Source organism: Ammodytes marinus (assembly GCF_949987685.1).
Source record: "Ammodytes marinus genome assembly, chromosome: 18".
In the NCBI taxonomy this organism is placed as follows: domain Eukaryota; kingdom Metazoa; phylum Chordata; class Actinopteri; order Uranoscopiformes; family Ammodytidae; genus Ammodytes; species Ammodytes marinus.
Window position 1 is genome coordinate 26,899,118 of NC_137222.1, and position 24,406 is coordinate 26,923,523.

General features: G+C 39.1%; 1 protein-coding gene across 2 annotated transcripts; it reads right to left on the reverse strand.

Annotated features, from left to right (window-relative positions):
- Positions 1 to 4,635: 4,635 nt before the first annotated feature.
- Positions 4,636 to 23,400, reverse strand: tpm2 (tropomyosin 2 (beta); the record flags this gene model as incomplete). 2 transcript variants are annotated; one of them, XM_080047047.1, is made up of 9 exons in its annotated part: positions 4,636 to 5,042; positions 6,179 to 6,248; positions 6,365 to 6,427; positions 7,249 to 7,324; positions 10,505 to 10,575; positions 11,008 to 11,125; positions 11,587 to 11,720; positions 19,332 to 19,457; positions 23,168 to 23,400. In XM_080047047.1, 9 exons carry the CDS (start codon positions 23,279 to 23,281, stop codon positions 4,960 to 4,962), a joined length of 855 nt encoding a protein of 284 aa, XP_079903173.1. In that variant the 3' UTR covers positions 4,636 to 4,959. The 2 variants fall into 2 exon arrangements, with proteins under 2 accessions (XP_079903173.1, XP_079903174.1); XM_080047048.1 differs by lacking the exons at positions 19,332 to 19,457; positions 23,168 to 23,400 and adding an exon at positions 12,923 to 13,054.
- Positions 23,401 to 24,406: the final 1,006 nt, after the last annotated feature.

Genomic DNA, 24,406 nt, shown 5'->3' on the forward strand with positions numbered 1-24,406 from the left:
AGGAATTAATATCATATTCAAAAGGCTAAACTTAACCTTGTGGATTGTAAAAAGATCTGAGAAAAAATATGTTATTTCAATGACAGACGCCCGATATTTAGTTCAACAGACTATATACTTATTTGTTTTTTAGATGCACTACATGATTCCTACAAAAAAACGTCTTAAAACATGTGTGATACAGTCATATGAAAAAGTTTGGGAACCCCTCTCAGCCGGCATTATAATTGACTCTGCTTTCACAAAAAAAAAGATAAAAGTGGTATGTCTTTAATTTACCAGGAACAGCTAAGTACTGGGATGTTTTCCAAACAAATATTTTTTGAAAAGCAGTATTTGGTTGAATGAAATAAAATAAAATGTGAAAAACTGGCTGTGTAAAAATATGGGAACCCTTGTGGTTTTGTTGATTTTAATGCATGTAACAGCATGTAAAACTGATCACTTTAAACACAAAATTGGTTGGATTATGTTGTTAAGCCTTGAACCTCATAGAAATGTCTGTTTAATCATGAGAAAAGGTATTTATCCATCCTTTCCTTTATTCTTTAAACTTAAAATACTAACCGTTTATAATATAAATATCTTGCAAACGTGTATTTTTGTCTATAAAGTCAAATTTCAAGGTCATACCCTACCAGAACACTTCCAATTATATTTCCCGAGCAATGTGAAATCTCACTCTATGTTAACCAGACAAAGAGACATGCTGCACGTTCCTTTTTCTCATACCACCAGAGGACAGAACTTTGTGAAGTGCAGAGGTGTTTCGCTATGGAATCGCTATTGGCACCAGGGGCCTGTTTCAGGTAGCTGGTTTTGAGGCAACCCAGAGTTTGTTCGCTCTGAGTTAGTGGAAACTCTGGGTTTTCCGTTTCAGGTAGCAGGTTCAGCGCAACCGAGAGTCAGTTACTGCGGCAACATACGCCGTGGGTCTAACCTGCTCGGGAGGTGGTTAGACCTACCCTGAGTTTGTTTCACTTTACGCTGCAGCTCCGACTGAAGAAAGAGTGTCACTGTCACACGCGTCCCTGTACAGTTTAAAGCAAAGTCACTCCATCGGGATGTTTTTATCATTTCCTGATGATTTTACGTTTGACCGATCATTTATCTGATCAGTAGCCTTGTTCTCAGCCCTCGGTCCGTTCATATAGGCGGCCACCTTACACATCGTGACATGCTCTACATTCAGATTAATAAAGCTATTTGTATTGTATGTTTTTTAACGTCTGTGCCACTGAACAGATTTATGTCAGGTGGATTCATGTAACGCTGCGGCTGCACGCGATCGTTACTTGTGCGATCCTAAAGTCACAGACGAGCCTCGTTAAATAGCCTAATATGAATATAACAATGATATAATCATTTAAACTGTGATCACTTGAGGAAAATGGATCTGGTAATAAATCAATCAGGCTCTTCAATGGAAACTGTCACCTAATGTGTCTGATGTTAATGTCTTTCACTCCCCATTTAAAAGAAGCGACAGTCTGTTCTGTTTACTGCACAGTAGGCTATTAGGCTATAGCTTGCCAACATATTATACAGTGAATATAAAACACTGTCAGCAATGCTGTGCCGCGCCAGCTTTATTACTTTACAGCTGATATGAGTAACTTTTTAAAATAGACAATGGCTTCTCATACGGAAGCGAAATGATTATCTTGACAAAAAATGTTTGCTCTGTTTTTTTTCTGAATTGCCAAGGAGATTAGATCAGAGTTATGAGACAATATCCCGTTAATTCTTCTCCATAGGCTACCATAAACTCATTCGTTAATATTTCTAACTCAGTGGGAGGAGCGGAGATTTCTTTTTTTCTTTTTTGAGAAGTGGAGAAGTGGGAGGATCAAGCATTTGTTTCTTCTGTTTCCATGGTGAATCATGTTATCAGCGATCCATTGACGATGGCTTTTACGCACATGCTCCACCCAGAGTGAACACGCTCAGAGTTGATAAACCCAACGCTGATCCACTGTTCTGAAACCGAAAACCCAGAGTTACTCATCAACCCTGCGCTCTGAGTTTACCAACTCAGAGCGCAGGATTAAACTCAGAGTATGTAAAACCAGCTACCTGAAACAGGCCCCTGGTGTTCAGCTCATCCTCTTTGCCTGTATACAGGAAGAAGTTAAAAGAACAATTGCTGGAGGGATAGTGCAGTCGAGTGGCTATTGAATGATTGTCTTATTTTTGTTTGTTGTTGTTTTTTTCTTTTGAGTTTTCTTTTCTTTTTATTTAAATGCAGTTTATTCATTTGTGATTGTTTGTGGGTCTTGATGTTTTTTGTTTTTGTTTTGTTTGCTTGGTTTTGGTAATTGTTTTCTTTTTATATAAATATTTTTTTTTTTTTTTTTTTATATGTAACCTGGAGAGGTCACTCGATAAGCCAATTCCAAAATGCTTTGGACTGATGAGACAAAAATTTAGTTATTTGGTCTTTATAAAAAGCGCTTTGCATGGCGAAAGAAGAAAACTGCATTCCAAGAAAAACACCTGCTACCTACTGTCAAATTTGGTCATGCTGTGGCCACTTAAGGGACTGGGGCCCTGGTTAAAGTCGATAGTTGGATGAATTCAACCCAGTTTCAACAGATTATTCAGGATAATGTTCAATCATCAGTCACAAAGTTGAAGTTGCCCAGGGGTTGGATATTCCAACAAGACAATGACCCTTAACACAGTTCAAATTCCTGCAGAGGGAAAAGTACAATGTTCTGATATGGCCGTTGCGGTACAATGACTTGAAGCGGGCGTTCCATGCTCGGCAGCCATCACATTTAACTGAACTGGATCGCTTTAGTATGTAAGAATGTTCAAAATACCTACATCCAGGATCCAGACATTCATCACAGGCTACCGAAGGCGTCTAGAGGCTGTTATTTTTGCAAAAGGAGGCTCAACTGATGTCATTTTTCTTTTGGGGTGCCCAAATTTATGCACCAGTCAAATTTTGTTATGATGCCTATTGCATATTTTCTATTATTCCAATAAACAAAATGACACTGCTGAATTGCTTCTATTTCCCTAAGGTATGTCATATATGAAAAGGAATTTGCTTCTTTGAAATCCCAGCTAATGATGAACAAAAATCCCCAAAATTAGAAGGGGGTCCCAAACTTTTTCATATGACTGTATTTTGAATGTGCTGAAAGTTTGAAACAATTCAGGATATACTGCATTATATTCCATTATACTTGGTTTAGCCAGAACCAGAATGTTGTCTTTTCCATTACAGGAATAAAGACATTTACACCATAAATTGATGCAGAAAAGGCACAGATTGGTGAATGAAAATTCACCATAATGCAAGAAATGTGTTTGACGCTCAAAATTTTCTGGGGAAGGACCACCAGACCCCCTGTCTAATGTTCCACACCAAAGTCAAACGAAACCTTTTTTGACAAAAAGTGATTTGTCAACAAACATTCTCCATAATGACCTAGTATGCCTTAAACGTGTCATGCCCTGCGTTCCAAATCACATACTCTTTCTTTATTCTATTCTACATATTAAATCTGACCATAAAAATTATCTAGTTAGCATGCAGCATACTACAGTTGGGATTTACTTTTACTTAATTATGTCATCATAACAGTGCACCTCGGTCTTGCCGCTTTTATATCAGTCGCATCCCCCGTTGTTTTCAAACGGAGGCTCTGTCAATGTGACGTCACTTCCGGTGCGCACTGGATTGTGGGTCAGAAATCTGGGCCGGATCTAGTAGACATCCAGGTATTTTTAAGCATACTAAATCGACCACAATAATTGGGACATCCTAAATCTTTTTTCTACCATACTAAATAGCAGAAAGTATGGGTATTGGAACACAGCCTTGGTTTTACCTGAATATTAACATAGTCTTTTTATACAGCAGAGCGCGCTGCGACTCCATTCTTACTCAGGAGTCTGTCCGACACAGTTAACCCATCGTCATACAGTAGAGAAAATGTGAATTAATGTTTAGAGGGCATTAGAGGGGTGCATTTAAAATGTGTTTCCAGTTACTTTAATATGTTGCTTGCTTATAAACCTAACTATGGCTTAGATAAGATATTAATAAATTAAGCATTATCTAACCGTGAATAACTGCTTAGTTAATTCTAAATAATCATTTACCAAACTAATGGTTATGCTTTGTCAATGCTTAATTAAGGATTAGTTAACTAATGATATTTAATTCTTAACGAAGCATCAACTAACGGTAAATAACTAAGCATTAACAGTTAGTTAATGTTTAAAAAGCATTAACTATGCATTAACTAACCGTTAATTAGTGTACCCTTATTGTAAAGTGTTACCGAATCAATTGTAAATATAAGCTAGATTCATGTAGACGTTTCTTGTAAGAAAAACGCTTAATGTCCGAGTTCTGAAATGCTCCTAGTAACATGTCAAACTTTTTAGCCAATGCATATTACAATAAAGTTCCTGCACCAACTGAAAACTGAAAAGGTAATGGAAAGTATTCTAATACTGAAAACTGTTCTGCCTTCAATTAATATCTGTTTTCAATAAGTGTTTGAACTATATTAATTTTCTCTTTAAAACAACCTCTTGTAAAGTGCACCACAATGGTGCATTCAACATTCAAATATGAAGGGAAGAGAAAGAACACCAGACTGGAAAGTGAAAGAAAAGTCAAGAAAACTTTTAATACGTATATTTGGAGGTGGGGAGGAGGGGGGTTGTGGTGACTTAGAAAGATAGCAGATACAGCTTACTGAAGGGTGGGTGAATTAAGCAGAGCATTTCTAGAACGTTGTAGCCCCTGATACCACTGTGGGATGGAACAAACCAGCAGACAGCAGGAGGAGCAGTGTTTGTAGGAGCAGCAGACAGAGAGAGAGAAAGAGAGAAAGAGAGAGCGAGACAGAGAGACAGACAGAGAGACAGAGAGAGAGAGAGAAAGAGAGAGACAGACAGAGAGAGAGACAGACAGACAGAGAGAGAGACAGGCTACAGGGTAGTCATGTCGTTCAGGGCCAGGTCCAGCTCCTCACTCAGAGCCTTGCCCTTCAGCTTCTGAGCATACACCTCATCTGGAGGAGGAGGACACACACACACACACACACACACACACACACACACACACACACACACACACACACACACACACACACACACACACACACACACACACACACACACACACACACACACACACACACACACACACACACACACACACACACACACACACACACACACACACACACACACACACACACACACACACACACACACGCGCAGACACACACGCGCAGACAGATAGAAAGACAAGAGACCAAGCAGACAAACACAGAATTGAAATTGAATGAAAGGTAAAGGACAAGAAACACTTGAGTTCAACAAATGGAAAATGGAAACAGCAGTGAAAGCCATGATCTATATTGACTGGTGTTAAAGTGCTCACATCAACTTGTTAGGCAGCTCACTAAACATACATAACAACTTTAAAATGCATGTTCGGTGGACGCAGGCCCTCAGACATCGGATATATGGCGGGAAGACCAGAACATACAATGTTTGTCGAACAGTACTAAATCTAAATTTACTTTGCTTCACCATTGTCATAGTACTATTATTTCTGACATAGTCACATAACATTACCTGATGGCCATGCATCCACTCTGTCCCTTGCTTCCTATACATGCACTTGTTGCGTGATGTCATATGAACACTACTGCTTTTGTCCAAATCTGTCAGGATCAACGGCTTACTGCAGTGTCAACAGTGAGTCAATGGCATCCGCATCTGCAATCATGTGCACCGTTTGTACATTAAGGGTGCACTATTCTAACCTTGCAGACATTGGCAGATGATGCCATTCATATCATGTGAGTCCTTGAGGCTACGCAGATGCAGACAGTAGGATTTGAGCATTAGAGAGTGAGAACCATGCAGATGTGGGCTCCACTTCAAACACATCAGAAGCTCAGGATGGCACTTGAGAACAACCTGATTACTGATCTGAGACAAGCTAAGCCTCAACAGATCCTAACATAATTGTCCTTATAATCATCATTGGTTTACACAGCACTGCTTTCCAGCCAGTCATCAATTCAGTTTCTACACAGAACTGAGATTAGTAAAGCAGTTTGTTACCATAACACATTTCAGTATTGATGCTGTCAGTGGATGGAATGGCAGAAACATCAGATGAATTTAAAAATACCTTCCAAATCATCAATGGTCTTCTCCAGCTTGGCCACAGACCTTTCTGCAAACTCTGCACGGGTCTCAGCCTGGGATACAGAGCACAACATGTGTCAATACGCAGTCTGAACTATGTCAACACTCTCTGCTCATTTAGTTCACATGGAGAACAGTAAGACCGTAACACAAATGTGAAAAATCTCACCTCTTTCAGTTTGTCAGTAAGAACTTTAATTTCTTCTTCGTATTTGTCCTCCTTTTGTGAGTACTGAAATCCAAACATAAAATGTATTAATACTTTTCTGTATTTGTACTTATGTAGCTCTTCTATGTCTGAAACTCTAGCCCCTTTTACACAGAGATTGCGGCATATTGACGGAACAACATCACTCCAATATGCCGGCTTTGCTTGCTTCTGTGTTATTTACACAGAACCAAGCGTCGGACTCCTGCTTCAGCTTGTCGGTCTTTATTTCTAGCAAGTGACCCGTTCGCTATACTTTATCCCTTACTTAGCCTAGCCTAGCTTTCCATTGTACAACTTCTCCTGGGCAGAAATAGACTCATACACTCTGCAAAATGAAGCGCGGGGGTTTGGATTGAGCAACGGACCTTATGATCAGCTAGATTATACACCGTTCCTTTTATTTGGTGATTTTTACGGGACATCAGGCCGCCGTGGTTAATGTTAAACACACGTCCTTCAACTGCTAACATGGTCGCATGTTTAGAACGTAGACTATGGAACGTCAAACGCCCCCCTGTTCCGCAACAACAAGCTGGAGCATTTAAACAGAGAGGCGGAACTGATCGTGTCGGGAATCTTACTACCCCCCGAGGTAGTAAAATTCCTGGAACGATCACTCGCACCTTTCTTCCCTCGTTCCGCAACTGTCGCATTTATACAGCAGGGCGGAGGGCCGAAAGGCCGGCATATTCCCGGCTTTCACTGGCTGTGTAAAAGGGGCTCATGTCTACGTCCCAATCAAAACAAGCTAGAAGTTCCATGTTGGTCAATTTGAATTCATCAGAATGGACAGCTTGTAAACTGTCTCTCTGGCCAATCCTGACCCTCAGCTCCTACTGTACCTTCTCAGCCTGGGCTTCCAGTGACTTCAGGTTGTTGGTGACATTTTTCAACTCTTCTTCAAGGTCACCTGATTTACTGAGCAATGGAAGAAAGAAGAAAAGCAAGAGAGGAAAAAGCAGTGATTTGAAAGGTAGGATAGCAGAAGAAAACAAACCTCCCACTATAAAAGGGCCACTTTTCCAACAACCTTTTAATTAACACCTTTCTGTCTGTCGTACTCCGAGACTAAATGAAACTGATTACTTTCTGACTGAGTAAGAAAGAGAACAAGGGTTTTGGCAAAATGCCAGGGTGTTTTGAAGGGACAATGTGGGCAGGGGCTGGGCTCATTACTGCCAAAATAAGATATACAGTACAATAGACAACTCACAAAGTAAAGTTCAAGAACTTTGTTATTCTATTTTATTTTTCTTACTGTAAATAAATTCCTATTGAAAGACACAAAACAACAATGTGTCAGTCCGTCTGTGAAAGCCTTTGGACTTTCCTGCTCTCTCACAGATTCAAGCCAATTGGTTCCGATTGAAGACAGCCCACAAATATGTTCATGAAATTGGTTTTGATTATTCTACATGTAGCTGGTTTAGGGACTATCTCTCTGATAGACAGCAGTCAGTTAAGCTGGGAAGCTACCAAACTGAGTTTTTAACAGTTACAAATGGTGTTCCGCAGGGCTCAATTTTAGGTCCAGTCCTATTCACAATTTACATCAATAACATTGTTTCATCACTACAAAACTGCCATGCCCATTTGTATGCTGACGACACTGTACTGTATTGCATTTCTGAATCAGTGCAACAATCTGTTCAGAACCTACAGAGCTCTTTTAACACCCTGCAGAACTGTCTAGTGGATCTCAGGCTTGTCCTTAATATAGAAAAAACAAAATATATGTGCTTTTCCAGAGCAAGAATTACACATTTTAATGATCTTATTATTCACACAAATAATGGATCTCATATTGAAAGAGTCACTGAATATAAATATCTTGGCATCTGGATAGATGAAAAACTCTCTTTTACATTTCACATAAAAAATCTTGTCTGTCGTCTCCGACAAAAGATTGGCTATTTTTATAGGAATAAAGCCACCTTCCCGTTGTTCAGTAGGAAAAGGATTATTGAGGCAGTTTTTATGTCTGTCCTTGATTACGGTGATGTGGTTTATCGGCATGCATCTCGTTCATGCCTTAAACTCCTAGACTCTGTATTTCACTCTGCTTTGAGATTCATTACAGGAGATGCTTATGATACACACCATTGTGTTTTATATGAAAAGGTTGGGTGGTCCTCCCTTAAGGAGAGACGTGATGCACATTGGCATATTTTTATATATAAAGCTCTGACTGGAAAGCTACCACTATATTTGACAGAAATGCTGCTTATTTCAGATGGGCTTTATCAAACCCGCTCAACTGACATGCTCATGTTATATGTCCCCTATGCCCGGTCTGAGCTTGGTAAAACCGCTTTTAGCCATAGTGCCCCTGACTCCTGGAACAGCCTACAACATACAATTAAAATAAATACACTCATAACTGTTAACCAATTTAAAATTATTATTTTGAATCAGCCCCTCTACACTTGTAACTGTTTTAATTAGGCTATTATGTCTCTCATTCAATTGATCTGAATGTTTTAAATTGTTGTTGTCTGTGTGTGTGTGTGTGTGTGTGTGTGTGTAAACTTGTTATGTATTCTCATTGTATATTGTGTATATGTACAAACTCGACGTCATTGTAAAAGAGGGTCACCCCTCAATTGATCTTTCGAGGTTAAATAAAGGAAAATGAATGTTTTTAAAAAGGCACAGTAATTTTTTTAAATGGTTGAGCAATATATTTTATTCGAATAAAAAAGGAAATATTGCATTTGTTGGGGACAATTCATTTTAACAGATGAATCCACAGTTTGGGGCATCAGGGGTCAAACTAGCCTACACTGTGTTTATGGTGATGTGTTGTCAATACTGTTGTGACAGCACTTCCGCTTTAGCATTCAGAGTTAGGGTTCTGTACTTCACTGCAATCTCTGAGTTGGTATTTCTTTCATCGAGTTTCCTGAAAAATGTCCCTGGGATTTTCATTGTGTATCGAAAGAGATGGGCTACCACAACAGCAGTTGAATGAAAAATGATTTTAACAAGGTTGAACAAAGATTACTTTGTGAGCACGCATAACACTAAAGCTCCCATAGAATCAAAGCCATTCAAATGTCTTTCAAAACATTTTAAAAAGTCCATCCTAAACTCATGAAACAAACAACGTACTGTTGAGGAATTCTAATTGTCATTAGTATTCGATATCCGCGTAATTTTGATTATTATTATTTTGACCTATGCCCTTGAATAAATATTTTTTCCCTTTTGGTATTGTTGATGGATTTGTTGAAAAGAAAAACTCAGCAGACTTATTGGTTAGGCACTGCTTTAAGGACATGCCTGATGTAAGAGAGAAAACAGAGAGATGAGCTGAGAGTGCAGGAGAGAGGAGTGGAGCCAGCCAGTTAACACCTTGGTCTTAGTTCAGTATCTACCTCTTCCTCTCCACACATCATGGACTTCATGTTCTGGTCCATGAGCCTGAGCTCCTCCTCCAGCTCCCTCACTCTCCTGCAGGGTTAGTCCAGCCACAACACAACAAGTCCCCCAGGCCAATGCATGACATCAAAACAAACATGTGATTAGTGCATTCCTTATGTACTACAGCTTGTGCATCACACTTGGCTTTATTGCTGAAATAAATAATGAATAATTCAATCAACAGACATGAATCAGCAACTATTTCAATAATTGATTAATCTTTTAGGTAAAGTCAATGTAAGTTTCAGCTTCTCCAATATAAGATATTTTTCTATAGAATTGTGAACCCACTGTCGTTGGCTTTTAGACTGTATCTCACATCAGAGAAACTTTTCAGAGGATCAGTGATTGGCAATTTTTTCAAAATGTTGTGATATTTATAGACCAAATGTTTATTCAAGTTATAGAAAAATAAATCAAAAGATTAATTGACAACAAATAATTAGTTGCAGTTGATAAGAGAAACATTTTGACTGATGAGTCCAGAATTCCCACTCCTATCAATATAAATGCTTACTCAATGCTCCTATGTAAAGTTAGAAATTCATCAATGGGAAGTAAACGTGTTAGACGACATGTTGTCATGGTAGCAATCACATGGTCTCTACTATTGGCGCATGCATTATGTAAAGTGTCTCTTGTGTCAGAGTTGTCATGGGTCAGGTGTTGACTTACGCCTCAGCCACCTCAGCACGCTCCTCTGAGCGCTCCAGGTCCCCCTCTAGGATCACTAGTTTACGAGCAACCTGCAGACAGTCAGCACACACTCAACCCACTGCTCACAACAACTCGATTTTCTTATACTGTTAAGAGTCATTTATCATTATACTTATTGTGCATTAATCATAACTGACACAACTATTGTGTTCCAAATCTATTTGTCTCACTCTCTGGCTTAAGAAAAGGCAACAGAACCCGTTCTTGTAACTGTGCGTGCATTTTTGATATGGAAATGGGCAAAGGTCGCTCTGGCTCATCCAGGTTAGCTGAGCTGAAACACTGGTGGTCATGGGGAGCAAGTCACAATATAAACTTTACAACATCACTAAATGCACCGGTCACCTTTACTTGATCCGGAAAGTGAGGCAAAACGCTAAAACTTCCCAATGTTAAACTTTTCCTTTAACACACTCCAGATTGTGTGCGTAGTGCAGAGTGTTTGTGTTTGATTACAGCACCTCTTCATATTTGCGGTCGGCTTCCTCAGCGATGTGCTTAGCCTCCTTCAGCTGCATCTCCTGGATCTCCATCTTCTCCCCGTCTTTAGTGGCTCTGTTCTCTATGACCTTCATTCCTCTGAAAGAGAAGAAGAAGTCAGTCACAAACCACTGTATGTTTGTAGTTATATTAAGTATTCCACTGAGGATGTAACATCAAACTCATGAATGTCTGGAGATCTGACTACTATTTGAATTGTTAAAAGGGACTCATCATTCACACATGATTATCAGATAAGTTGTCATGAGTCCAACTCAATAATATGAAATGTTTTAAGTTCTCGAAGAGCTTTACCACATCTGAAAAAATAAGCCAGATGATGTTGTAGGGGTGTGAATGTTTTACAGTGTATTTGATAAAATTGCCCTTGAAATGACCAAAAATGCCCCAAAACACAGGGTCAAAAAAAGCACATCTTTCACTGCAACCCCCCCCCCTCCCCCCTCTAACTTCTACAGTAAGTGAATAGAATAGTTTAAGTGCTTGATTTTCCCCCACTACATCCCAACATGTAGGTGTGTGGACATGAAGTTCCCCACCTCTCACTCTCATCTGCAGCCTTCTCAGCCTCTTCCAGTTTCTGCAGCGCGGTGGCTAACCTCTCCTGAGCTCGGTCCAACTCCTCCTCTACCAGCTGGATACGCCTGTTCAGGGACGCCACCTCTGCCTCAGCCTGGACACACACACACACACACACACACACACACACACACACACACACACACACACACACACAACAACAAATTATAGCCACAATGAATGACAATTCCCTGTATGGCAGAGGCCTCTAAAACAGCCAACATCAAATACTAAAATTAAATTATTTATACAATTCGGTTTATTTCATGACATTACAGGAACAAGTGCCACAAGTCCACGTGTACCATAAAAACTGTGATAAAATACCTTGGACATTCAGCTAGATTTTTCAAGTTAAACTGAGAGCACATTGACATTGTAGCTCGTTCATTATGTGAAGTAAAGGTTTGGCTCAACGTAGCAGAAACAAACTAATAAAGAACTAATACAAAAACCACCATTCCTAGAGTAAGAAAAGGAAGAGAAAAATTTAAAGAGTCAGTCTAAAAGAGGGGTTAGGGTTAGATTGACATAGAAATGATATATCTTGTTCGCTATCTTGGTATTATTGTCAGTATTAAGTCGCTTTATTGCCGATTTCTACAATATGTGCCAGACATACACAGGAATCAAAATTTCGTTTATCTCCGATCCAAGGTGCAATAAGTAGCCCTAAAGGATAAAATAAGATAAGATGAAATAAGAAATATATACAATAAATACATTCTAAATAGTTAAATTAAGCTTAAATTTAGCCTGTAAGCTAGTTTTTTGGTTTTTTCTTACTTAGTCAGAAGTTATTTATTTGTCCCATCTAAGTGGGCTTAAGAGGAAAATGTGTGTCAAAATGTATGAACCTAGGCTTGAATGCAAACTTAGGTCCTGAAGTCAAATTTACTTTCCAAAATTGTACTTTGCAGGCTAAATTATTTTAACCATTAGGTCTACCTTTTCAAAAATATTAAGCCTAGGCTCTATATATTTTTTCATCTCGAGTAGTTGGCTACTGAAATCTTGTGTCGCTCATGGACATGTATTGAAGCCTTTTAACGCTATCATGTTTTCACATAGGCCTATTTAAAGTCACATAGTAATGAAGCTGTAGGACCTACTTCCGGTCAAACGTAACAGGTTATGGTTTACCTTTGACGTTTAGTTTCGACTAGAGATAGACTACTGCTCCACATCTAATAGGCCCTGCTTGATTGTTATTTATCTTTCAAAATGCAATGCTACTGAGAGTCACAAGAAGTTTATTCATAGTATGTCAATATTTTGCGGTTGTTCGTGTGTTACCCTCTGTCTGGCCTGCCTCTCCATGTCCGCCTCCTCCTGCAGCAGTTCGGCCCGGTCCTCCGCCTCGTAAGCCGCTTGCTGCAGGGTCTGGATTTTCCTTCTTACCGCATCTATGGATGTTAAAGCCGCCATACTGCAAACACTCAACTACTCTACTCCTACTCCCTAATGTATCGTTGTTTCCGTGGAAACGATGTCAGAGGTCACAATGAAGGTAGTATTTTTCCGGTAACAGTTTCAAAATAAAGCAATCCATTAGCGAAACATAAATTGTAGGACGCCACACCTTCACAACACTGGCAGGTGCAATTGTGGTGTAGCTATACATTTATTTGATATTTGACATTTCCTTCATTTCCTTTCCCCCACACACTCCATGACAGGCTATTGAACATAGGCTACAGCTGCTAATTCAGATTCATCTCTAGGCTAAAAAGTAGGCCTAGAAAAATATGTAAACACTCAATCAGATCAGTCTATTAAGTTGGCGCCTGAGGATGTAGGCCTATTACTATATTTTGAAAATTCAACGAACAGTTACTTTAGGGCGGCTATCTTATTCTATCCATCCATAAGGTCAACTTATCCAGCCCATCTTTCCAATGTTTTAGAATTCAAATGAGTTATTATTGAGAATTTTACCAAATCATTGACAAAAAGCATATAGGCCAATAGGTCTATGTTTCAAGAACTTCTTAAGGAAATTTTGTCTGTAAAGCTGACCTGTTTTTTATTGTTTTTAATCTATTTAATTTAATATGTTTTCATTAATATTAATTTTAATATACTATTTTAAAGCTGTGTTTATTTATAATGTGCATATATTTGTATATTTATTTATTTTATTTGTTAGTGTTGAAAACTGCATCCTATTTGGGCGATTCTGACCCACAATCCGGTGCGCATGTGTGACGTCACATCGACGAAGCCTCCATATGAAAACAAACGGGGATGCGACGGATATAAAAGCAAGAGGCAAGATCAAGGCGCAATGTTATGATGAAATAAAATAGTAAAAGTATGTCCCAATAGAATGCCTACTGCATCCTAACTAGATTATTTTTATCTTCGGATGTGGTATGTAGAATAGAAAAAAGACAGAGTATGCGATTTGGAACGCAGGGAGAGTTTACTACCACTGTTGTATTTTTGGCTGGCCCCAGTTAACAGCGTAAAATCCAAAACAGTAAATAGAGGGAAGAAAGAGAAGAGATAAACTAAGCCCCGACCACAGCGATCCACTTTAGCATCCAATGCGGAAGTGACAAACATTGCAGTAGCCACTACAGTAGCCACTACGAGGTGGTACCAACAGTGAGCCATTTTTCATTGACTCATTTGTTAAACAAGCCGTTTTCACAGTCTTATTAAACCTATTTACCTATCTCTCTCCCCCCGACGTCACATCAATACCCTTTTTCGGCAAGAGGAGTGAGGCGTAGTGAAAACCTCTTAAGATGGCGACGAGCTTAAGCCAGGAGAATTGGATGCAGTTGGAATAACTGAGGTTTGCCCGGATGCTACTTCCATTTTATATACTATTTATGAGATAAACCGAGAATGAAGCGTAAACAAATGCGGGTCACAGAAAAAGAGGGACCAAAGGCAGGAGTTAAAGCTGCCAAAGCTATTGAGCTTTTACAGGAACCGCTGTGGAACAAGAGCAGCCTTCTACACCGTTTGCTCTCACCGCTTACATTAAGGCCAGGACACACCAGTCCGACTACCCGAAAATGGAGACTGCCGATTCAGGGAGCTCCAGTCTTCCCGTCGCGGCCGAAAAAGTGCAAAGAACACACCAAACCGACTGCTGACTTTCCGTACGCTCTGCGCTTGCGCGGGACGTAATGTCTCCATAACAGTAGGCGGCGCTAATCTGTATTGTGGCCCGAAAAAATACGGAAGCCGGAAATGATGGGACGGCTCTCTAGACCATAAACATAGATAGAAATACGTATTTATATTTATGGACCATAAAGAGCACAATTTTTAGCAGAGTGTTGAGCATGGTGTCAAGCAGTCAACAAGGGTTGATGCATGTGAGTACTCGCTGAACGAAAAACAAACACATTAAAACGATGGCTAACTGTTGTTAGCTGTTTGTGCTACCCGCCTCACTTCCGGGATTCACTGATTCGCTAGCCCTCCACAAATCAAATTGCTCCAACTGAAAGACTGCCCGCCGCCGATTGAACATGTTCAATGTTCAATCGTAGACTGGACACATTTGGGTTTTACACCAAAAGATGAATATGAGACAATAGCTCGACATTTCAGCTTTCATTTCCAGGTATTCACATCTGGATCCGATACACAACTGAGAAGATATCATTATTTGTAAAGGAACACCACATTTTAGGCGAGCAGAAGTATTGGAACAGATAGACTTTAAATAAATTAAAGTGAATAAAACATAGTATTTTGTTGCAAATCCTTTGCTTGCAATAACCGTATCAAGCCTGTGACCCATTGACATCACCAAACTTTTGCATTCTTCTTTTGTGATGCTTTTCCAGGCTTTCACCGCAGCCTCATTCAGTTGTTGTTTGTGTCAGGGGGTTACTCTCTTAAGTCTCCTCTTTAGCAGGTGAAATGCATGCTCTATAGCGTTTAAGTCTGGAGATTGACTTAGCCAGTCTAAAACCTTCCACTTCTTGCCCCTGATTAACTCCTTCGTTGTGTTTTGGGTCATTATCTTGCTGCATGATGGAGGATCTTCCAATCAGTTTGGTTGCATCTTTTCTTAAATTGTCAGACAAAATGTTTCTGTAAACTTCTGAGTTAATTTTGCTGTTGCCATCATGTGTTACATCATCAATGAAGAATAATGAGCCCATCCCAGAAGAAGCCATGCAAGCCCAAGCCATGACATTGCCTCCACCGTTTCTCACAGATGAGCTTGTATGCTTGGGGTCATGAGCAGATCCTTTCTTTCTCCAAACTTTAGCCTTTTCATCACTTTGGTAAAGGTTCATCTTGACAACACCACAGTAACACATGATGGCAACAGCCAAATTAACTTAGAAGTCTACAGAAACATTCGGTCTGCCAATTTAAAGAAAGATGCAACCAAACTGATTGGAAGATGCTCCATCAAGCAGCAAGATAATGATCCAAAAAAACTGCAAAAACAACAAAGGAGTTCATCAGGGGCAAGAAATGGAAGGTTTTAGACTGGCCAAGTCAATCTCCAGACTTAATCGCTATAGAGCATGCATTTTACCTGCTAAAGAGGAGACCGAAGGGAGTAATCCCCCAAAACAAACAGCAACTGAATGAGGCTGCGGTGAAAGCCTGGAAATGCATCACAAAAGAAGAATGCAAACGTTTTGTGATGTCAATGGGTCACAGGCTTGATGCAGTTATTGCAAGCAAAGGATTTGCGACAAAATATTACGGTTTATTCACTTTAATTTATTTAAAGTCTATCTGTTCCAATACTTCTACTCGCCTAAAAATGTGGTGTTCCTTTTCAAAAAATGATATCTTCTCAGTTGTGTATCAGATCAAGATGTGAATACCTGGAAATGAAAGCTGAAATGTTGAGCTATTGCCTCATATTCATCTTTTGGTGTCAAACCCAAATGTTTCCAGTCTACAGCAAAAATAAAGGAATTGGCCTCACTGTTCCGATACTTATGGAGGGGACTGTATATATCTCCTTTGCTGTGCGCTGGGGAGAAACAGACACGCTGGCAACTTTTCTGGTATTAAATTGGTGATTGCGGGATGATTTGGATGCAGCAGCCTATTTGAATGACATGCTGTCGGGCGGACTCCGCCCGGCGGAGCTGCTTGACTCTCGGCCGGGTGCGAGGCAAAAATAAATAAATAAAAGGACTCGGCGTGTCACTAGGCTACATAATAGCCTAGGCTGGCCTGATGTGAAACTTCTCTAACATATAGGCTACTTGCTCAGGCTCGCCAACATAAAACAGACGCGCACATAGCCGCGGGAACTCGCTACATTGATAAATACAAACTTCACCAATGTAATAGTGTTACATGCAGCAGCGGTGATGGTTTTAATATAAGACTGTCTGCTGCGTCCATTGTTGGGAAACCCCCAAAGTTCCGTCTAGCAAGCAGTATTAGTTGCCTTACATTGTTTACTGTTTTTTACAATAGTAGTAAAAGTTCCAGTGCAAAAGTAAGAATTGTTAGCTATCATTGAAAAGATACTCTATGAAATGATCCTAAATAGTGATGATAGGTCGTTTTGTAACAGGGATATTCCATCACACCTGACAGGTTTCTGCAGTGGATCACAGGTCAAGGTCACATCCCACTTCAGAAAGTGACGAACATTATTCCATATTTTTTAATGTGTGATAATTTTTTTCAAAAGAAAGAAGAGTTAAGCCGAATAAACCTAAACATTGTATTGTTTAATGGCAATACTGTTAAACAGTAATAGAAAAAAACTAATCATACATATATTTGATATTATTCATAGGTTGTATTTCATTCTCTATGATTGGCTAATGCATCATGTTGTCTCACCAACATTTTGTGAAATTGGTGAATAAAAAGTGTTGGTTCATGCTTGTTTTAGTAGCTACTTTTCCTGAAGGCAACACAACTGAGGAAGGTCCTCATTGCTTTGTTAGTCTGTCACTCATTATGCCACACCAAGCAAACTAAAGGACAAAAGTCTCAGCCAGAAAAAAAGATCTGAAACTGATAAAAATCTAATATGAATGTGAGTAAACATAAAATCTGCAACTGAAGAAATAGAATAAGAATAAGACTTTAAATATCAACATTTATTTTAAGTGAAAAATGTAAATAAAAAAATTATTCAAAATCATTCCAGAGTTGATTGATTCTACACTTCTTGTTATTTTAAATACATTGTTGAATGTTGATTGTTGATGAAACTTTCACTTTCAACTTTCTAATTCCTAAAGAACAAACTTTTGTCCCAGAATTGGCTCCATACTGGACACCCATACAGGAGCGCCAACACTAGTCTTTTGATTCCTTCAGAAATCAGATTTTTGAAGAAGAGAAAAGGAGGTAAGTCATCATCAGTAAATGCATCTGTGTGAATAGAACACAGTGTCCTAAGGCAGAGATGGTGTAAACAGTAGCAGATTGCTTACAGGAGTAGACTCCTGTAAGCAATGCATTGCTCCAATTCTTTTCCATCTTTGGTAACATCCCAGGAACACTGCGCACAGGAGGGTTCCACTTTTTCCTGTGTCACTCTGATATTTTGCACTATAATTGGTCATAAATGCGATGACTTTTAACTCACGGAAACCTGCATATATGTCATACCTATCCATAATTAATGGTCTTCAGAGCAAATTCTGAGAGTAAGCTAAGAGGCAACATTTACCATTAACATTACACTGACCAGTTCAAGGTAGAAAATTCAATGAACACTTTCAGTAATTTTTTTTATTTCACAAATTGGATTGGTCAACACCATGTTTTCCCAGCTGAAGTGCTTTGTTGCAAAAGTTGAGCCACAATGAAGTTTGGTCGTGGACTAAGCCGTGTTTGTTTGTTCTGCGGTTGACACCTTTTGTGAAAAATGAGAATATATAATACATTTAGGTATACTGAAGGTTAATACTGCAGCATTATATACATTATGATTAACAGTACTTATTCTTTGTTCATAGAAGACAAATAATGTCTTATTTTATTTGATGGTGGTTTCTTCTGGTATGTTTTGCTTGGGGTCTCTAGTGACCCTGTCGGTAGTTCATGTATGATAAATATGTTGGTAGGATGAGGGTTAAAGTATTTCCACAGTACAGCAGCCCAACAAGCAGCAGCATATACGCGACACAGGAAACCAAATCCTAGGTCAGGTTCTGCAGATTGGTTAGAATAGATAGCGTTGGCCTTGAGGTGCTGACAGGCTTTATGATATGTTGGTAGAATGTGATACTGCACATGACAGATTTAATACTGTCTCTGCTACTGCTCAGCACACTGCTAGCAGTGGCTAATGATAACGCTCTGGAGATTTAGCACAATCAGCCCTACATTTTACTCCTGAACATCAACTTCAAAACATTTTGAATTATTATTAGAAGCTGGAGTGCGGTAATGGGAGTGTCTTGACACTTGACTGACAGTAAAAAAAACTGTTCTGTGCATATTTAAAACACAGAAAACTCAGCACTGCTAATTTATTGCACTAGTAATGCCAGCGTCTAAATTTACCACTGTGTTGTATTTCAAGTTAAACAGCTTGGTGCCACTTCTTATGACACCTTCAGGAGTCTGGGGAGTGATATGTGAAACATTTCAGAATGATAGAACATGTACTCAATGCCATGACATCTGTGTTACTGTTTAAGGAGGAGATTTGACCTGGTTGAGTACAATAGGTTAATGTGCTCTTAATATAGCTGTAATGTGAGCCCGGACATCAGCTCCTTTCACTCACATCTGTGGCCTTTTTCTCTGCCTGCTCCAACTTCTCCTGGGCATCCTTCAGCGACTCAGAGTATTTGTCCAGCTCATCCTCCACTCCTTTCAGCTTCTTCTGCAGACCCAGCAGCTCCTCCTCCAACTAGAAGACCAACACAGTACACAAACATCTTAGTTAGCTTGAAAGCTTGTCTTTGACACTCAAACCCATAAAGAATATTGGTCACATTTGGAACAAGAATAATTGGAACTCTTTTTACTACATTTGATCATGGTCTGTATTCTCTATGGCTCTGCTCTATCAGTGTTTCAGACCAAGATATTGCAACAACTCCTGTCTTTAATACAAGTATACTACACAAATGATTTCCTTTGCCAAATAAGTTTTAGAATAAATGAACGGAGGAGGTGGTGGTAAAAGTGGATGGTGGGAAGTACAAAGGTAGGGACTTTGACAGAGAACAGGGTTATTGTCTTGTCTGCCAACTTGTCTTAGGTTTAGGCTGCTAAAACACTTCAATTTAAAGTAATGGTTCAGGAAGGATGGATGGATGTTTTGGTCCAATATTAAAACGGTCAACACATCTGTTCTTGTGCTTCAGTTCAGCAAAGTTTAAAATAATATATTCAGCCATCTTTCATCACCACCTTTAAAAATGGGCTGTTTTTTAAATCGGCTTTAGTTGACACATGCAACTAAATGTATGAATGTGATCAAGACAGTATTCAGTTTATCTGCACTTTTCTGTAACTGTCTGAACATAATTTTTAGAAGACAGTGTATCTCAACTGTGCACATCAGGAAAATGTCCTTAAACTATAGGTAAAAAATGTCCCTGTGCCTGTTTATATTATTATTCCAAATCCTCATCATTAGTGTAAAAGCAGGATTTTACTGTTGGAGTAAGTTGAGGGGGAGCTCATTTAGAACTATTTTGTAATGGGCTGTAACTAATCATTATTTTCTATTATGAATTAATCTTTTAATTATTTTAATTGATTGATTGTTTGGTTTGTAAACATTCTGTCGTCAGAATGAACTAGAGTGGATGTTTCACTTTGGGCTCTGGCTCATTGTGACCACAGAATGTTTACAGAATTAATTAATAAATTAATTAATAGGAAAAGGAGTAAATCCTTACATTGTGTGAACAGTGAAATATTTTTGCATAAAAATAGATTTTTTTCCACACCCAATTGATTATCAAAATAGTTTTAACCAAGAGGATAAAAACCTTTTTTTTTTTTGGCATTTTTATGCTTTATTGATAGTGTAGAGACAGAGGTGAAATGGGGCTGAAAGGGGAGTGACATGCAGAGAACGACCACGGGCTGGAATCGAACACGGGTCCGCTGCTGGCCGAGGCCCATGGGGGGGACGCCCTACCAACTGAGCTAAGGGCGCCCCCATAAAAACCAGAATTTTAACAACCAGAATCTATTCAAATTAACCAAAACTAATATTTTTTTTTGTACATGACAAGATACGTGCCTTTTGGACTCGTCATGCAGTGGCTCATTTCAAAAGATTGTTTCAGCAAGTTGCCATTTGCAACCACAGCTTACGGACTATAAAAAGATCATTTTAAATACTGATGTGGCCCAACCACAATGTCCCCAGGACAAAGGTCCATCCTATTTAACTTGTGACGGTCCGTCCTAGCCCGTAGCCATGTAAGGCTTTCAGTCACAAATAGCCACAGACAGCCCTGATCTTACAGTCAACATTGTTCAAACTCCTAAACCAACAGCCTTGCTTAGAAGGTGGGGGTCTTTAGAGGACACAGAAATAGACATGCCAGTATTCAAGGCCGACATTTTATTATGCAGGCATTGTAATAGCTCCTAGCTAGGATCCTCTGGTAACAATTGCTATGGGCAGTTGCATGGTTCAAAAGTTGTTCTATTTTTGGTTTACCTGATCTTCTCAATACAGGAGAGACTTGGAGATATGTTGATTGTTAATTGTATGTTATAGCTAAAATAGGTTATATTGTGAGTGAAAGAGTAAGCAAGCCGGAAATTTAACAGAAAGATAGAAACCTAGTAATTGATAAAGACCAATGTTTAAATAAATATAACTCAGTACAGAGTGCAGTGCTTTTACACATGGCTGAGCCTTGCTTAGAAGGTGGGGGTCTTTAGAGGACACAGAAATAGACATGCCAGTATTCAAGGCCGACATTTTATTATGCAGGCATTGTAATAGCTCCTAGCTAGGATCCTCTGGTAACAATTGCTATGGGCAGTTGCATGGTTCAAAAGTTGTTCTATTTTTGGTTTACCTGATCTTCTCAATACAGGAGAGACTTGGAGATATGTTGATTGTTAATTGTATGTTATAGCTAAAATAGGTTATATTGTGAGTGAAAGAGTAAGCAAGCCGGAAATTTAACAGAAAGATAGAAACCTAGTAATTGATAAAGACCAATGTTTAAATAAATATAACTCAGTACAGAGTGCAGTGCTTTTACACATGGCTGTCCAAAGGATTTACATTCGTTAAAACAAATCAGGTTTACACCTGACTGCTACACGCATCAGTAAACAACTACATTTGAGTTTGTTCCTGCATGATGTTACACACGCTGCTGTGTCAAATAACATGAGACAAGCAACATGAAATGGATTAGGATGTAGGTGTTCACATCAGGCAGTTATGAACTGTCAAGGCAGTGCTATGATTTCCTTGAAAAGACATATGACATCAGGATGTCCGTCCTGGGAGAGGGATTCCTTCCTTTGTCAATTCTCCCTGAGGTTTCTCAATTTTTTAATCCCGATAAAGGGTTTTTTACTGGGAGTTTTTTCTCAGCCGAGCTAAGGGTGTAAGGGCAGGGTGTCATACTGTAAGGAATGTAAAACCCACTGAGGCAAATGTCTATTTGTGATATTGGGCTATACAAATACAACTTTGATTTAATTTGATGACAGTTATTCATGTATTGGGTAATTTTTTTCATAACCATATACATTCTTAATGCATGAAGCAAACATAAATGTATTCGGTCACGAAGATTGGACATTATTTTATTACGTATTAAATGACCACAAGATCTTTTCTCTATCAAACCTCATGACAAACTTGAAACTATGAGTCTGGCCATGGACTTTCAAGTCGGCCTATCTAATAATGAAATTCCCTCAAAATATAATAATAACTATATTTCTAGTTAAATAATTGTGACCAAGATACTTACTGAATCGTGCTTTTTTGTGTAAAAACAAACTTTTCAGTGCCTTCTAGTGTAATGCAGACACTGTTTCTAATGACCTTAAAAATATATTTGACATTGCTTTACAGCAGCTCTTTATATTGGAACATGCTGATATAATATACCTGTGATATGCTAATTTTATCTAATATATTCTCAATGCCGAACTGGGAGGCACACATACTAGGAGTGGTTAGATGATCTCCATCAATAACTACTAACTAATGTTCAAGTGTAATTAACAGTTTTACTGCTCATGAAATTTAAGATGAGGAACAATGTGGGGTTTATTGTTCCAAGGTTCCTGAGTTGTTGACACCATCCATGACTATGCTCATAGGACAGTCTGATTAAATGCAACATTCCTTGGAGTACACTGCCGAGAAAACAAAGCTGAGGGTTTTGTTTTTCTTTATTCGCTTAAAACCTTTGACAAAACAGTATTACAGACTTGCTCTATTCTGTTGTTAATGTTTTTTGTTAATGCTTTAGTCACATTTGAAACATAATTTTAAAACATTGCTTCATGAATTTATGTTAACACAATCCCAATAGGCTATTGTCTCTTTAATTTCAGGTTCAAAATGTATTGCTCTGCTTGTAAGATGCAGTGCTTCTCCATCTTTCTCTAGCCTACCTGTTTGCATTTGTCCTCTGCTCCCTTCTTGTCCCCCTCCGCCTGCTCTGCCCGGTCTATCGCGTTCTCCTTATCCAGCTTCAGCATCTGCATTTTCTTCTTGATGGCCTCCATGGTTGCACGGGGTTAGGGCTTCTCAGCAGCGGGAGAAGTGTGGCTGTGTATCCGGACAGAGACAGAGGGCAGCGGGCTGTGGACGAGAGCGCGTGTCGGGTCTGCTGCTCGGGAAGAGCGTGAAGAAGGGATAGAGCTGGACGAGCCCCAGGGTTTTTTCATTGGGGATCCGCATGGGGACGTTCCCATATTTAGGCAACGAGAGTTCGCACTGTGTGCATGACGTCTGTGTTCAGCACCTTAATAAATCAGCTCTGTTTTCATCGATTTCATCACATTCGCATCTTGTTTGCCTTGGACACCAGTAAAGGAAATACAATGATATAATTGAACTGAGTACGTTTCCTTGAGTGAAACTGAGGAAGGTTTGAGGTAGGCTACTTGAGGGGTTTTAGTGCCACTTTATAGCCTACTCCACTACAGTTCAGATAGAAATATTGTAGGCTACTTTTCACTGCACTTCATTCATTTGCCAGCTTTAGTCATTTGCCAGCTTTAGTTCCTATTGTCTATATTTCACTTTATCTTCCATCTTCTAGCTGCACCTGGCAAATAAAGCAGGTTTAAAGACAGGAGAAAGCTTGAAACTTAGTTATACCAAGTTTCAATCGATACTTCTAATGGCAAAAAAAAAATGCTGTGCATCTATGAGAAACAGGGAGAACAAGTTAATAATAAATAAATAATAATAAAAAAGATACTTTTCACTTTCATCCTATAAAGCAATTTAGTCCAAATCATGTTCAACGAGTATACAGATTTCTTTTTTAAAGCAATACTCTATGCAAAACCGATTGGTAAATTATGTAGCCTAATTGAAATGAAAAAAGTACAATAGTAGCCACTTGAAATGGAGATGTAGCATGGAATTGAATTTTCAAGTTGCACTTATCTAAACAAAAATGTCTCTTAAAATGTTTCATGTTGCCAAACTCAAATAATGGCCACTGGGGTTGGTTTGGTACTTATTCAGTTGATGTCATAGCCAGAGGCAAAAATACGCTAAACACCTCAACTCCTGGAAAGCTTTTTGAAATGGGACAATCAGTCTCTTAACCCTTCCTTCTCTGCTCTCCCATCCCTCACCCTCGTCATCTCTTTAGCCTACTGATGAAGGTGTGAACT